We start from the raw sequence: 16,031 nt of genomic DNA, 5'->3' as shown, positions 1-16,031 counted from the left end.
CGCTGGTGGTCCACGGGGTTTGGCGCGGCGCGCCGCAGCATGGAGTCCCGTGCTGGAACCCGACCCCAGGTCAGGGGTAAATCCTCCTCCTCCTCCTCCTCCTCCTGCTGCCCCCGTGCGGGGCAGAGGATTGGGTTTCCCTGCCCCCCACAGTTAGCGCTGGGTCAGCTGACCGTCCCCAGTCAGTTTTGGGAGCCTGTTGCTAGAGAGAGCGAGGTTTTTTATAGTGGCCCCCGGCGCGGCCCGTCACTGAGCGGAGTCGCTCCGCAGACGCTCTGCCTCCTCACGCCCTCTCGTCGGCGGCAGAACGGGGTCGCTATGGAGACAAGAATGCGGCAGCCACTTAGCCAGTGCCGTGGCCTGTGACCTGCTCGCGGTCCACCAGTTTAAATCACGTCGAGCACAACAGCCACGCCACTCAACACATGTGGGCAAATATAGGCTCCGTCATATTGTCCGCCCGGATTTAGGCCCCGTGACATTTCACATTGATGCAGCTCCACTGTCAAAAATGAGCTACTACTGCTGGTGTTGAAATTTTTGTTTTTGTTTTTCACAGCAGCCTATCTTGGTACTTAGTGTTTCCCTGTCCCAAAATAGGAGAGGCAGACTTTCGATGGCTGATTGTGTCAGTGGGAGTGTCAGTGGGAGTGTTTGATGTGTGTGTGTGTGTGTGTGTGTGTGTGTGTGTGTGTGTGTGGGAGTGTTTGATGAGCTCTGTGTGTGTGTGTGTGTGTGTGTCAGGTCTTCTGATGAGCTCCCATTTAATGCAAATCAGGCTCACGCTGTGCCGCTCCTCTGTCTTGCAGTACAATTGTCCTGTGGGAAACGTGGACCTGCAGGGAAGATCTGCGCTGCATGATGCCGGTGAGAAGAACCCTCCCTCTCTGTCCTCGCTCTCTTTCTGTCATTGTTTGGAACATGCACTCATTCACTCACTCACTCACACACTCCTAGACCCTCTCACTCTGTCCCCGCTCTCTTTCAGCCAGCGTGGAACGTGCACTCATTCACTCACTCACATGCTCATAGACCCTTTCACTCTGTTCCTATGACAGAGACTTTTGACCGGTTGAAACGTTCAAAACCAACAAAGATCATTTTAAATGAATATGAATCGGAGTAATGCTCCACAAAATGTCAACTCTAAAACTTTTTTTATTTTTTTATTGTTGATCCCCAAATTACCTTTAGCTCAGTATTGTTTTCTGGGCCTCCGGTAATGCCTCAGGAACAGGAACACCTGTTTGTTTATTTGTTTATGCAGTTGAAAGGGTCTATATTGTTCACCATGTAGTGAATGAGTGGATGATCTGTGCACTACATAGTGAATGAGTGGATGTCCTGTGCACTACATAGTGAATGAGTGGATGATCTGTGCACTACATAGTGAATGAGTGGATGATCTGTGCACTACATAGTGAATGAGCGGGTGATTTGTGCACTACATAGTGAATGAGTGGATGATCTGTGCACTACATAGTGAATGAGTGGATGATCTGTGCACTACATAGTGAATGAGCGGGTGATTTGTGCACTACATAGTGAATGAGTGGATGATCTGTGCACTACATAGTGAATGAGTGGATGATCTGTGCACTACATAGTGAATGAGTGGATGATCTGTGCACTACATAGTGAATGAGTGGATGATCTGTGCACTACATAGTGAATGAGTGGATGATCTGAACACGGTGTGTTATGGAAGACCGGTGCTACATAATTGACCGCATGCATTGACATGCTTTGTGTTGGGAAATGCCTTGTTTGTTCTCCTTCATATTTCTTGCTGATCAATGGTCTGCTGATATGGGGCATTTCCGGTAATTGATCATTTGAAATATATAAGCTGAACAGTTTTTCCAATGCAATCATGCCAGCACATGAAAAGCAAATAGACTGTTTATTGATCAACCGGAGCGTAGATGCCTGAAGCAGACTCTGTAATGGTGTTGTGCTGAGCCTGTGTTTAGTCTTAGCCTGGCTAACACCAGAATGCTTCTTAAATCTCAATTGTGATTGAGAGTGGGGCTGGAAAGGCTTCACTGACTTATGACATCCAGGGACATAGCCAGCAGTGAAATTAAACTGAAATTGGTGCATTAGACTCTTTGAGTTTAATGATCTGCTCTTTGAGTTTAATGCTCCAGACACATGTTTCTTTTTTAATGGGTTTTAAATGCAGTTGTTTACTCAGTCAGTTCCAAAGAAAATGCACGTCCGTATCTGTTTAACCGTGTCTGTTGTGTTGAATGCACTGCATGTAATCATATGGATATGGATACTGTGATTTTTGGTGATTTGGAAACGGCCATCAATGGGCTCCTGTCCAGAGGGACCTGCAGAGCAAATTGAAATGTGCAGGTTAGTCTGGTGCCTTTGCTGTGCTCTGACTGCCTTCTCTCTCTCCCTAGTGATGGCGGGCTGTGCCTCCAGTGTTAAGTTGCTCTGTGATAGTGGGGCTTCGGTGAACACCAGTGATTTTGTGAGTATTACTGTTTCCACTCCCTCATTGAATGATTGGGTGGGGGTTGGGGGGTGGGGGGGGGTTTGATGATGAATTACCATAAAATGAGTCTGCGTCACACAGTTGCCCTGTCACACTGCCGTCATTTGGTTGCAATAAATACACTGAATATATGAGCACTTCTGCATTCTGGTGTTCATGACCAGTTTAACAGCGTGGGGGGAAAAAACACTCATCTAGTCTCACCCAGAATGAACCCAAGCTGTGAATACGTTTAGCGTCTTGCCACTAAACAGCGCTAGTCCATTGTCAAGTCTTTATTTTCTATGTGGCTGGAACAAAGTGAATAATTAAATCAGAACAACAAATTATTTCACCCTGTAGTTTATTTGGTCATTGATGAGGTGTGTGTGTGTGTGTGTGTGTGTGTGTGTGTGTGTGTGTGTGTGTGTGTGTGTGTGTGTGTGTGTGTGTGTGTGTGTGTGTGTGTGTGTGTGTGTGTGTGTGTGTGTGTGTGTGTGTGTGTGTGTGTGTGTGTGTGCGCGCAGGATGGGAGGACTCCTCTGGTGCTGGCCACTCAGATGTGCCACCCACGGATCTGCCAGCTGCTGCTGGAGCGCGGGGCAGACATCACCGTCCGCGATAAACAGAACAAGTACGCCCGCATGCCCGCCATCTGCTCTTCCCACCGCCACCCAGTCCGCTTGGCAGAGTTGGCATCGCTCTGCAGATTTATGACTTTCAGATTTATCACATACCAATGTACTCTACTTAAGTAAACACATGCAGGGCTTGATACCGCTACTCTATCTCTCCACTTTCCACGTTGGGATTTATTAGTCCTTTTTTTGTTAACGAGGGATTGATTTTGAGGAACTGTTTATGTGGAGTTAATTTGATATGAAAACGTGTTCTCTGAGAAATGATAGTCAAAATGACCAGTATAGAAAATAGTCTGTGAGAACCTGATTAAAGTTTGATGTACAGTAAGAACAGAACAGTCACTCTCCCCATTGCTGCCATGCTATGGAAGTTCTTGACCACCTTTAATACGTGTTTGTGTGTGTGTGATGTTGTGCCCCCAGGACGGCTCTGATCCTGGGCTGTGAGTACGCCTGTAGGGACGCTGTGGAGGTCCTGCTAAGAAGCGGCGCGGACGTCACGGCCACCGACGGCGCGGGCCACGACAGCTACCACTACGCCCGCATCAGCAAGAACCAGGAACTGGTGGCACTGGTCAGGAGCTACCTGGACAGCACCAACAAAGGTAGGCACGCCACGCCACGCCACAATGCCCTTTCCCTCTCACCTCCGCATTCCTGTACATTCCCGGCCGTGTCCGCCGTATCCCACGGTGAGCAGATTGTTTTGGTGGGGCTCTGAAGGACTCCCATCACGGTTGCCGTGGTGATCGAGCATGTTGTGGGAGCCGGCAGGTGGGCCCTCCTTTTCACGCTGCATTCCGTGCTCAGAGAGAGAGCATTCAGATGCACCACAGGGGGCCAAGCACAGGAAGCTAGCCGCAGATAAGCAAAGCCCAACAATAGTGCCGCACTGTACGACAAAGGGGCTTATTTCAAGAGCACGGAGTGGGATGAAGTTGTAGCTGGGTTGCCTGGAGTGAACGAGCGAGCGTGCTGGATCTTGTCCTTCCCTCTCCCTGCCTGCTTCCCTCCTCTAATGACAGGACAGGAACAGGCTTTGTACTTCTGCTTATTCACCGCTTAGAGAACTCATTTGTTATAGCTCCCTGATGGAGGAAACTACCCCGCTGTTTACTGCGCCCCAGATCCAGAGGTGGAAAAGTCCATCTTCAGAAAGTGAAAATCCAACCCTGTATTGGTTCTACCTGTGCACTTGACACAACTGAAGAGTTGTGCTAATTAGAATCAGCTGGTGGTAAATGAATGGTGGGAACAGGTATGTGGTAGGACTTTTCACTTTGTGAAGCTGGATTTTTCCCACCTCTGCCCAGATCCCCTCTTTTGGTCTGCGTACAAACACTCTTCACATGCTCACTCACGCCTAAAGCCATTTCAGTCGGCGGCGTTGCTGCGAGACGCCGAGATATGTGGTGCCGTGGCTGCTGATACTAGTTAGTCGTCCGTATTGACAGACAGGTGATTAGAGTATAGCACGCGGACTGGCTGGATGGCGGGCTGGCTGGTGGAGTGGCTGGATGGTCAGACTCCTATTGTGTCGTCCTAATTGGAATTCCCCGTCTAGCACCTGTCAGTGTCTGGTTTCCATCTGCAGTGGCGTTCGTCATTAGCTCCCCCCCATAATTACAGTGTAATTCTGTAATCACTGTGTTTGTTCTTGGGCTTTACACACTGCCTGGGTCTCGTATGGCTGTGCTGCTGCTGCTGCTTCTGCAGCTGTCATTTCATCTCTCTCAAGGTCTCTGTGCAAGCAGACTCCTCTGACTGACCAGCGGCAGCTTAAGCTTTAGCGTTCGGTGTTTGTTTTCGGATTCGGCCGAATCTTAAATAAGGGGTCAGGGATTAATTATTATTCGGCCGAACCTTCAAAAATCAGGATTCTGTGCGTCTGTGGTTTTAATCTCCCTCTCTGTTCTTTCCAGCTAAAGAAGCCGCAAGGATGGAGCTGAAGAAGAGACAGGTGAGAATCCCCCCCCCCCACCCCCCACCCAACCCCTCATCCCCCTCCCCACCCCAAACACACACACACACACACACACACAGACAGACAGATGTGATTACATTCATAAGCGCAGGGCAATTGAAGCACTTGTTTGTGGCGGCGCATTACTCTCGAGTGTTGTCCTACCATCAGTGCTCCCCTGCGATGCCTCTGCCGTCGGGCGCCTCATTATACGGGGTTATTGTTTTCATTAACACCGCTCCCTGCACAGGCTCAACACAAGCGCTCAGTTGTTAGCCTGTAATTGTGGCCGCGTTAGACAGCCGCTGAGGCATTCTAATGTAAATAAACGATGCTAGTTTACTGGGGATCCAACAGGCCGCAGACAGACTAAGTGACAGCGGTGTGTGGAGCGAGGAGGAGTGACCTGTGTGTATGCACTGTACACATAAGGGCTGAAGTCTCTCAGCTGTGGCCATTGTAAAAGCTCTATGATGTCCTGTAGCTCCTACACTTAGTTAATCGTACAGTTTTACCCATTCTGCACCAAGCTGAGTTTTTCCATCTACTGTGTTTATGTAAAGCACATTGAATGACCTCTGTGTATGAAATGCGCTATATAAATTAAGTTGACTTGACTTGTGTCAGTCTGCAGTAGAGTTGAACATTACCGCCCCCTGGTGTTTAGATAGGTAATGTGCAGTCTGCACCCTCAGGCCAGCTTTCTGTCAGCAATGACACTAACCAACAGCCATCTGTCTCTCTACAGCAATCAGTGGAGGTGAGTTTAGATCCTGCTTCAAATACAAACAAGGATCAGATGATACATGTAAGTTAATTCTTCACTCGTAAATATAGATTTGTCTCACTCAGCTGTTGTCTTAAGTGTCAAGGACTTCTCAGACGAAACACCAGCATCTCTTGACAGTGTTTACAGTGCTGACATGTTTGTGTTTGTTCCCACGCTGGTGCCTAGAGTCTGTTTAGTGTTGCTGTAGCCGGAGCGGGTGCGGGTCAGTTAGTGTGTTGTGCTGTGTTGTGTTGTCGTGCAGGATCTGGAGAGGCAGAACGAGAGCCAGCAGGAGTCGCTGAGGAAGTTTCACCAGGAGCAGAGGGCCCTGATGGACCAGGTCAACATGCTGCAGCAGCAGCTCAGCCAGGTAGCGTGTCCAGTCTAGACCAGCCAGACACCCACTCAGCACTGCACTGGGCTTCACCATGCCACATTGAATTAGGGATACACAATGTTATTGGAACAACATCGGTATCAGCAGGTAGCAGCTTAGGAGTTATTTTATTGGCATCAGCAGATAGGACGATTTCGGCCCATATTTATAGCCGGTTATTCGGCAAGGCACAATTTATGAGGATTTCAGACTAAGTCTCATGAAAATCTGTTAGAATAGGATGGGTTTTTTTTGTAAATGTCATATTGTTATGCCATAGTTTACTTCTACACCAACTTAAAATGTTTTATATGAGTTAATGTTTGGATTCTTGAAATATGCATTTGGATAGAATCAGATGGCTGTATGTACATTACCTATTCCATCACAGTTAGAAACACTAAGAGTAGATTGACTCCGGTATAGCCTGTTTAAGGGAGTGAAAGATGTGTGTGTGTGAGTGAGAGAGAGAGAAAATGTTGGCATATTGAATATTGTACATCCCTACATAAAATATTTCCCCACTGTATATTTTTTGTGGTTTTGCCTTTGGTTGGAAGGGCAGTAGAGATAGACAGGAACTGAATTTGGAGCGGCAGATTGGAATGGGAGCAGGAAGTGACCTAGTGGGTTCGTAGACCCAAATATGGTCTGGATGCTGCTGCTTGCATGACAGCTCCTGTGGTGGCTGATATTTCACTGACGTTGTGTTTTTTTCACCTTGTAGGAGAAGTCCACCGTGGAGGACATCCACATGGAGGTGAGTGAAGGCTGGCGTCCTGCTGATTAATGAGGATGAGGATGTCAGCATTTTCTGTTGCGTCAGCCAGCTGGTCAGCTGCAACTCTATTTCCAGTGTACCCCACAGCACTCTACAAACAGTACAAACTGTAGAGGGAACACCTCATGATTCTGTTGTGTTTGTTTGACATGTAGAGGGAACAGCTCATGATTATTTTGTGTTTGTTTGACATGTAGAGGGAACAGCTCATGATTATTTTGTGTTTGTTTGACTTGTAGAGGGAACAGCTCATGACTCTGTTGTGTTTGTTTGACATGTAGAGGGAACAGCTCATGATTCTGTTGTGTTTGTTTGGCCTGTAGAGGGAACAGCTCATGATTCTGTTGTGTTTGTTTGACATGTAGAGGGAACAGCTCATGATTCTGTTGTGTTTGTTTGACATGTAGAGGGAACAGCTCATGATTCTTTTATGTTTGTTTGACATGTAGAGGGAACAGCTCATGATTCTGTTGTGTTTGTCTGACATGTAGAGGGAACAGCTCAGGCATCTGCTGACGGCCAGAGGAGAGGATGGGGCTCGCGCTGTGGAGACAGTCAAGGTGCAGATGAAGTCCCACCTGGTCAGTAGCCAGCACACACACGTGTACACACTTATTAGCGCTCATAGACTATTCATGATGCTCAGGCCGCATCTAGCTGGCCCTGAACTCCAGGCCGACTGGTGGATTTGAATACTAAATTTCCATCTGATTACAGGGGGATTACTCTGGCCAATCTGTTATCAAAGGTGAGCAAGCCCTCTGAATCACACTGGCTACATCTGCTGTTTGGTGGGGGTGGTGGTGGTGGGTGGGGGGCAACTTCTGTCTTTAATGAGCAATGCTATGGTATTTGAAGCCATGCCGTGCTTTTGATCACAAATTCTCTCTGTCTCTCTGCCCCTCGTCCCCCAACCCTGTCTGTTTCTTCTTCCTGTTTTTTTGTACCGCGCAGGAAAAGAGAACATTCTGGTGAGGCAGTCCCACAGCCTGGATTCCGCTCAGGTATGCAGTCTGTTGGAGCTCTGTATGTGTTTGTACGTGCATGTCCGTCTGTCTGTGTGCACATGTCTGTATGTCCGTCTGGATTCTGCTCAGGTACTCATTCTGACGGAGCTTCTTGCGCGTCACAAGTGAAGGCCAGAGGAATACAGTAGTTCCACCATTGTTGCGCAAGAGACCCAGGAGCGGAGCATTGAGCCTGGCTCCAGTTTCAGAGTGTAACATCCGGCTCATCAATGTCATTTTGATATAGGAACGCTAGGAACATTCTGACCGGTCAAAACAGTAGAAGTTTTTACAGGGGCGGGAGATTTCTGTTTGATATAAAGAAATGAGTACTTAACATCACTTAACAACAAGATGTTTGAATGAAATAGTATTATTACGGCTAATAATCGCTGCGTTATGTTCCCTCCTTACTGACCCTCTCTGGTTACGCGTTGCTGCTGACACGTCATTATTTCCAGTGTGACCCCTCCCCAGTCGATCTGAAAGGTCAGAGGTCACCAAATGGCTCAGTGCCTGGACGCAGAGTTGAGCAGATGGCCAGCGGTGCAGTACTGTTGTGCGTGACCCTGCCTTGCACAGACTGCTTGTGTCAGCCCTGTGCAGCTTTAGAGAGGTGCAGGGAAGCAGTCAAATAAGCCAGCAGTCCTCAATTCAAAACCCTCAGCTCTTTGCCCCTCAGGGGAAGGGGAGATTTGTGATTTCATTAGCTTTAATCCCCGTACTTTATTCTTTTTTTTTTTTTTGCTCTGTGTGTTTGGGATAAACTTGAATTTGTGGTGGGAGCATTTTTTGTGACCCGAATTGCCCTATTAGAGCAGTCTTATTCCCCCCCAAGTAAGAGTGAGTGTGTGTGTGTCTGTCTGTCTGTGTGCCTGTGTCTTTGTGTGTCGGGATGTGTGTGTCGGGATGTGTGTGTGTGTGTGTGTGTGTGTGTGTGTGCGCTTGTGATTGTCTGTGTGTGTGCCTGTGTCTGTCTGTCTGTGTGTATGTGTGTGTGTGTGTGTGTGTGTGTGTGTGTGGACAGACAGGTAGATGTGGAAGGTCAGAGCTTGCGTAGCTGAATGTGCGCTGCTTCCTAAACGTTGCTCCGTGTGTCTCCGTGTGTCCCTGCAGGTGCTGCAGTCAGCGGCGCCGACCCGCTCCGTGTCGCGCCCCCTGGAGCTGACGAGGACGCCGTCGCTGGCGTCGTCGTCGGGCGGCGAGGCGGAGGGCCTGCGGCGGGAGCTGGACGCGCTGCGGAGGAGGCAGGAGGCTGCGGAGGAGGAGGCGGCGCGGCTGCAGGCGGCGCTGAGCCACAAGGCCCGGGAGTGCGAGGAGCTGGCGGCCAGCCGCGACGCCGCCAAGCGCGAGGCCGACCTGCAGGTGCGGCAGCTGGAGGAGGCGCTGGGCGACGTGCAGCAGCGGATGCTGGACTCGGAGGCCAAGGTCAAGCAGCTGCAGGCCCACGTGGTGGCGGTCAAGGAGCACCTGAGCAACCAGCTGGTGGAGGACCTGAGGACGCAGCTGGGCGACGTCAAGGGCAAGTACGAGGGCGCGTCGGCCGAGGTGGGCCGCGTGCGCAACCACCTGAAGCTCAGCGAGAAGGCGCTGGAGGAGTACAAGAAGAGCGAGGGCCAGCTGGCGGTGGAGGCCGAGCGGCTGACGCAGGAGCTCAACCTGCTGAAGGAGGAGCGCGAGGACATGGCGGAGACCCTGGTGGACATGGAGGCGCACGTCAAGGAGGTGGAGGTCCGGCTGTCGGCCATGGTGCCCTCGGAGAAGTTCGACAACATGAAGAACCTGCTGACCAACGCCGTGGACGAGAAGGAGAAGCAGATCGCCGAGCTGCGGGAGGACTACGACCGCGTCCTGGAGGAGGTGGCCGAGCTCCACCGCGAGATGGACCACCGCAGCGGCCCGGCGGCGCTCACCGTCCCCCTGCAGGAGCACGAGCGCGTGCGGGCGGCCCTGGAGGAGCAGAGCGCCTCCCTGAGGAGGAAGCTGGCCGACCTCACCGCCAAGAGCCAGGCGCTGATCCAGGAGGTGGAGGAGAGCGAGGAGGAGCGCGAGGTCCTCCGCGAGCAGCTGGACGACCTCCGGGACCAGATCCAGAGCGAGTTCGTGCCGCTGCAGTCCCACGAGGACGTCCAGAGGTCGCTGGGCCGGGAGCTGGACGAGCTGAGGGAGCAGCTGGACGAGGCGTCCGAGAGGAAGCGGCTGGCCGAGGAGGAGCTGCGGCGGGTCCGGGACGAGAAGGCCTCGCTGTGCGAGAACGTCACGCTGCTGCAGAGCACCCACGTGTCCGGCGAGCGCTTCCGGAGCGAGGTGGACGCGCTGACCGCGCGCCACGCCGAGCTGGAGCGGGAGCTGGACGCCGCGCGGCGCGGGAGCGAGGAGCGCGAGAGGGAGCTGAGGGAGGCGCTGGCCGAGAAGGAGGCGCTGGAGCAGAGCCTGCGGGGACGCGAGGCGTCCAGGGAGGACTACGAGGGGGCGAGGGCCGAGCTGACCGCCGCCCTGGACGAGTCCAAGAATCAGATCTCCGCGTTGGAGAAGAGCGGAGAAGCGAGGGAGGAAGAGTTGCGGAAGGTGGAAGAAGGAAGTGCCATGTTGAAGGAGGAGCTGGAGAAAGTTCAGAAAGTTCTGGAAAAAGACTATATCAGCCTCGGCGACCACCAAGCGGTCACTAGCACGCTGAGCAGTGCCTTAGCCGAAGCCGAGGAGAGGGCCAAGGAGGCGCTGTCCAGACACCAGTCGGCTCAGGACGACACGGCGAAGCTGCACGAGGAGATCGAGGCGCAGAAGAGGGAGCTGGACACGATCCAGGAGGCGATCCACGTCAAGTTCGTGCCGCTGGCCGCGGTGCAGGAGAAGGAGAGCGGCTACGAGGCCGCGCTGAGGGACTTGAGCGAGCAGCTGAGCGGGACGCAGGACAAGTACGAGCGGGAGAAGGCGGAGAGTGAACGTCGGAAGCGCGAGACGGAGAGGCTGGAGGCCGAGCTGCAGGAGGCCCTGCGCAAGCTGGCGGCCGACCTGGAGTCCGGCGAGGGCCGGCGGGACGAAGAGGAGGAGAAGAGGAAGGGTCAGTCGGAGGAGGAGCTGAGCCTCAAGCTGGTGGACCTGGAGCAGCAGTACAAGGAGGTGACGGTGCAGCGCGCCGAGCTGGAGGAGCAGAACGCGCTGTGCGCCACCGAGATCCAGGCTCTGCAGCGCCGCCTGGAGGGCGAGTACGTGCGGCTGGAGCGCTTCGAGGCGGCGCAGCAGGCGCTCACCGACAGCCTGCAGCAGGCCCAGGAGCAGTGCCAGCAGGCGCAGGCCGCACAGCGCCACGAGGCCGAGCGGGCGCGCCAGCTCGAGCAGGAGCTCAACGCCCGCGGCGGTGGCGACACAGCGGCGGTCGACGAGGAGCAGGAGGAGGCGCGGCGGGCGCTGGAGCAGGAGGTGGCCCGGCTGCGCCAGGCGCTGCGCGAGGAGGCGGACGGCAGCGCCCAGCGGGCGGAGGACGTGGCGGCGCTGCAGAGCGAGCTGCTCCGCGCCACCCAGGCCCTGGAGGAGCTGCGCGGGCGCGAGGAGGGCGAGGTGGCGCCGCTGCGCCGGGACAAGCAGCGGCTGGAGGAGGAGGCGCAGGAGCTGGGCACCAGGCTGGCGGCGCTGCACGAGCAGTACGAGGAGCTGTACCGCGAGACGGCCGCGCGCAGGGACGCCGAGGGCCAGGCGCGCGCCGAGGCCGACGCCCTGCAGGCCAAGAGCGCCGCCATCGAGGGCGAGATCGGCGAGCTCAAGGAGCGCTACGACGGCTCCCTGCACACCATCGGCGAGCTGCAGAAGAGGATCCAGATGTCCTCCGAGCAGACCGAGGCCAAGGACAAGCGGGTAAGCACACACGCTCGCCAGCTAGCGCTCTCCACCGCCGTCCACTGCACTGTCCTGCAGTTCGCCGTAATCACTTCTGACACCGCAAGTGGACATGCAGGGGTGGGAAGCAGCAACAGTAATAGCGTGTGTGTGTGTGTGTGTGTGTGTGTGTGTCTCTTTCAGATCACAGAGCTCCTGGCAGACGTGGAGAGGCTGAAGCAGGCGCTGAACGGTCTGTCCCAGCTGGCCTACTCTGGCAGCGCGCCCAACAAGAGGCAGGCGCAGCACATTGACGCTCTCCAGGCCCAGGTTAAAAGCCTGCAGCAGCAGCTGGCTGTGAGTCCACAACCCACCCCATCCCTGCTCAAAGAGCCCCTTGTGTGTGTGTGTGTGTGTGTGTGTTTGTGTGTGTGTGTGTGTGCGTTTGTGTGGTCAATCAAACCAACCCTCACCCTTCTCTCCCCCCCCACCTTGGTCCTGTCTCGCCCGTTCACTTTATGTACACACACACACACACACACACACACACACACCAGGGCTGCCTTGTGTCAATGCAGGCATCAGTATGCAGGGGTATAGGCTGCAGAAATCAATCACAGCGTGGCCTCCCACTTGGGGATCGGATAGACGTAAGCTTGTCTAATCCACAAATAACTTCCGCGAGACGTGCTGACCACACTCACCGACTGCGGCATATTTTTACGGTTGTGTATGTTGGGAAGTCGAGTGTGCGTAACTGCGGCGCTGTGTCCATGTCAGAGAAATGAGTGGATCGGACATGTTTATATGCGCCTTGCCTCCGGGAGATCTGGCCTGCCACTGGGCAAGAGCTTCCCTGAATTAGAATGTGCGTCCAACTGAGGCGAAACTGTTCAAACTTACATGAGATTAAACTTGGGGTCAAACAAGGCAAAGCAGACCAAACTTTTATTGTTGACATCTCTCATAACTTCATCACTTTATTCTAGTAATGTAATGGATAGTGGCGTGAACTGAATCACCGTTCCTCTTCATCACTAATAATTCATTTTTCAGACACTTATGTCTCAAAGGAAGTGGCTGTCAGGAAGCCAGTAGAACATCTGCCTTCAGTTCAAGGCCAAATCAGAAACAACCTGCAGGGATGAACCTGCAAACTTTTATAAAGACCAGAAACTGGTGTCCAAACTGTTGGTCAGATCAGGTTGCCCAGGAGGATGGGTTGCGTGCAGATCAGATTGTCCAGAAGAATGTTTTGCTTGCAGATCAGGTTGTCCAGAATAGGAGGATGCGTAGCGTGCAGATCAGGTTTTCCAGGAGGATGCATTGCGTGCAGATCAGGTTGTTTAGAAGAGGAGGATGCATTGCGTGCAGATCAGGTTGTCCATAATACGAGGATGCGTAGCGTGCAGATCAGGTTTTCCAGGAGGATGTATTGCGTGCAGATCAGGTTGTCTACTCTAGAAGAGGAGGATTCGTTGCGTGCAGATCAGGTTGTTTAGAAGAGGAGGATGTATTGCGTGCAGATCAGGTTGTTTAGAAGAGGAGGATGTATTGCGTGCAGATCAGGTTGTCCAGGAAGATGTGCTGTGGGCAGTGACTGTGACTGTCCCCCTCATGTCCTTTTTAGAGTCCAGACTTTAGCCTGAGAAGGCAGTGAGGGACGGTGAGAGTGCTTCTATACATAGCCTGTGCTGGCTCAGTTTCCCAGTGCTGCAGGAGCAGATCATCACTGAGCCACAGACACCTCTGATTCTGTTCTCTCTCTCTCCCTCTCTTTCTCTCGCTCCCTTGCTCTCTCTCTCTCTCTGACTCCCTCCCTCTCACCCCATCCCTCTTTCTTCCTCTCCCTCTCTCATTCCCTCTTTCTCTCTCTCTCTCCCTCTCTCCCTCTCCCACAGGATGCTGAAAGGCAGCACAGGGAAGTTGTCTCCATTTACCGAACTCATCTTCTCAGCGCCGCTCAGGTAACAGCACCCCTCTGCTTTGTGTGTTGTCTACTTGGAAAACGGGGCTCTTCCTTCAACAATTTGTTCTCGTCTGCGAAAAAGTGTGTGTGTGTGTGTGTGTGTGTGTGTGTGTGGGGGGGGGGGGGGGGGGGGGTGTGGGGGTCTGTGTGGTGCCTGTGCTTGTATGAAAAAGCATTCAATGGTCTATTCGTGCAACCATTGGCTGTCCTCTATTTTCAGCTGGAGCCCCTGTGATTCTCAGGTGTCAGAGCTTGAGGGGCCTAGTATTGCTCTGGTGCCCCAGCTCAGCACGAGGGTCCAGACATGTTTACCAGTAGCTGAAGGCCCGGATTAGATGTAGCTTACATGGGCAGACAGTTACGGATTTGCTGGCTGACTGGTTGAGGATTTAAATGAGACTTATTTAATGGTGTGTGTGTGTGTGTGTGTGTGTGGTCTTTTGTAGGGGCACATGGATGAGGACGTCCAGGCGGCTCTCCTGCAGATCATCCGTATGCGGCAGGAGTTTGTGTGCTAGAGGGAGCACGGCGGCAGCACCACCACCAGCATCCCACAATGCACTGCACGGCCACATGTGGGGCCCACCCAAACGTAGCAACCCACGTAGATCCGCGTTAGCGTCAAGCGTCATACGCCTGTCCAGGGTCAGGAGAGAGCCACATGTAAAGAGAAGTGACCAGGAGCTGTGGGGCTAACAGCCACTACACAAGTTAGCTTAGCATGTGCACAATTAGCAGGTGTGTTGGGAGTGCTTAGATCACGTTAAACGGGGCACGTTCAAGATGCTCAGGCATGCATGTTGGAAACGAAACGTGGTTGGGAAGTAGAGTAGGAATGTGAGAGGAAGTGAGGAAAGAGAGAGGAAGTGAGCGCTGCACTTGAAGCAGAGGGAGGGGGTGGGTGAGTGAGTGGGTGAGTAGAGTGGAGCTCCTCGTGGCTGTTTAGAGGGGGAGTGAGGTTGGCGTTACGCGAGTGTGCGTGTGAGTGCAGTTTTTGGCAATCGAGTCACGTCAATGTCATGACGCCTCTGACGGGATTAGAAGTTGCGGTCGACTTTCCCTCCGTGGTGCCCTCCCATGACCCTTTACACACACACACACACACACACACACACACACACACACACACCCTGCCTGCCTGCCTGCCTGCATCTGACTATCAACCCCTCACCCTTTACACACACACACACACACACACACACACAAACACATACACTGGAGAGAGAGAGAGAGAGAGAGAGAGAGAGAGAGAGAGAGAGAGAGAGAGAGAGAGAGAGAGAGTTCAACAGACTGGGAGCCGGACTCCCACCACTAACTCTCCTGCAGGATCCACACAGTCATCTGAGCACCTCCACTCCAAACCCGTGTCCCTGGGCTATCCAGCTATCCAGCTATCCAGCTATCCAGCCACAGTGACTCTGACCTGCAGGTCCCAACCAATCAACACACTCTAGCGCTCCCAATCAGTCAGGCTCTCTCTCACTCCGTTTTCTCATTCCTCTCAGCGATCCTGTCTCACTCCATCATCATATCTCTCTCCTCATTCTCAGCCTTTTCTTCCTGTCTTTTCCCCCTTAGTCATCCACTTCATCTATATCCTATTACTGCTCTCCTCTCTCTCTCCCTCTCTTTCCCTTTCTCTCTCTCTCACTCTCTTTCAGAAGGAGCCCCCCTTCTCTCTGTCTCTCTCTCTCTCTCTCTCTCTGTACTTCTCTCACCCACACACTCTCTCTCTCTCACACACAAACACACGCACACACACACACGCACACACACACACGCACACACACACACACACACACCTGTATCATTTGATAGCTGAAGCGGTGGGTCCACACAGCATTATGTGTGGTTCACTGTGGATGTCAGTGCTGGATTCGGGTCACTGAATGTTAATGGTGTGTCTCCTGGTTAAGCGAATGGGACTTTGATTGCTTTCCGGTGCCTTGCGGCGACACATCGTCCTCCCTCTCCCAGTTGCCTGCCTCCTGCCAGCGGGACAACAGCTCCCTCTAGTGGTGTGACTTGGCTGGCCAAGTTTAGTACTTTTACTCCGGGTGAAGTTACTTGAGTAGCTCTCATGGTTATTGTTTTCTTTTTTTTTCAATGTAGGGAGATTTTAGGCATTTGAGAGTCTTTTTTTGCCTGCAAACTGATATATTTTTTCATGGCTTTTTAATACGTTTATTAAACCCTGTTTGGAGGTGAAATATACAGCCGGTCT

The 16,031-nt window shown here is 52.8% G+C and overlaps 1 protein-coding gene across 1 annotated transcript in view; it reads left to right on the top strand.

Annotated features, from left to right (window-relative positions):
* The window catches only part of uacab (uveal autoantigen with coiled-coil domains and ankyrin repeats b), a 39,135-nt gene extending 24,088 nt beyond the window's left edge, over positions 1 to 15,047 (top strand). Inside the window, exons 5-19 of the mRNA XM_062550021.1 lie at positions 810 to 867; positions 2,415 to 2,485; positions 3,016 to 3,122; positions 3,553 to 3,734; positions 5,052 to 5,089; positions 5,841 to 5,900; positions 6,124 to 6,231; positions 6,965 to 6,997; positions 7,510 to 7,599; positions 7,736 to 7,766; positions 7,973 to 8,022; positions 9,142 to 11,877; positions 12,043 to 12,195; positions 13,740 to 13,805; positions 14,254 to 15,047. Of these exons, the coding sequence (XP_062406005.1) occupies positions 810 to 867; positions 2,415 to 2,485; positions 3,016 to 3,122; positions 3,553 to 3,734; positions 5,052 to 5,089; positions 5,841 to 5,900; positions 6,124 to 6,231; positions 6,965 to 6,997; positions 7,510 to 7,599; positions 7,736 to 7,766; positions 7,973 to 8,022; positions 9,142 to 11,877; positions 12,043 to 12,195; positions 13,740 to 13,805; positions 14,254 to 14,325 (3,855 nt within the window). The 3' untranslated portion in view covers positions 14,326 to 15,047. The remainder of the gene's footprint in view (positions 1 to 809; positions 868 to 2,414; positions 2,486 to 3,015; positions 3,123 to 3,552; positions 3,735 to 5,051; positions 5,090 to 5,840; positions 5,901 to 6,123; positions 6,232 to 6,964; positions 6,998 to 7,509; positions 7,600 to 7,735; positions 7,767 to 7,972; positions 8,023 to 9,141; positions 11,878 to 12,042; positions 12,196 to 13,739; positions 13,806 to 14,253) is intronic.
* Positions 15,048 to 16,031: the final 984 nt, after the last annotated feature.

The sequence above is a fragment of the Sardina pilchardus genome, chromosome 11 (genome assembly GCF_963854185.1).
Source record: "Sardina pilchardus chromosome 11, fSarPil1.1, whole genome shotgun sequence".
In the NCBI taxonomy this organism is placed as follows: domain Eukaryota; kingdom Metazoa; phylum Chordata; class Actinopteri; order Clupeiformes; family Clupeidae; genus Sardina; species Sardina pilchardus.
The sequence above is the reverse complement of the archived record's forward strand: the minus strand, read 5'-3'. Positions and strand labels throughout refer to the sequence as shown.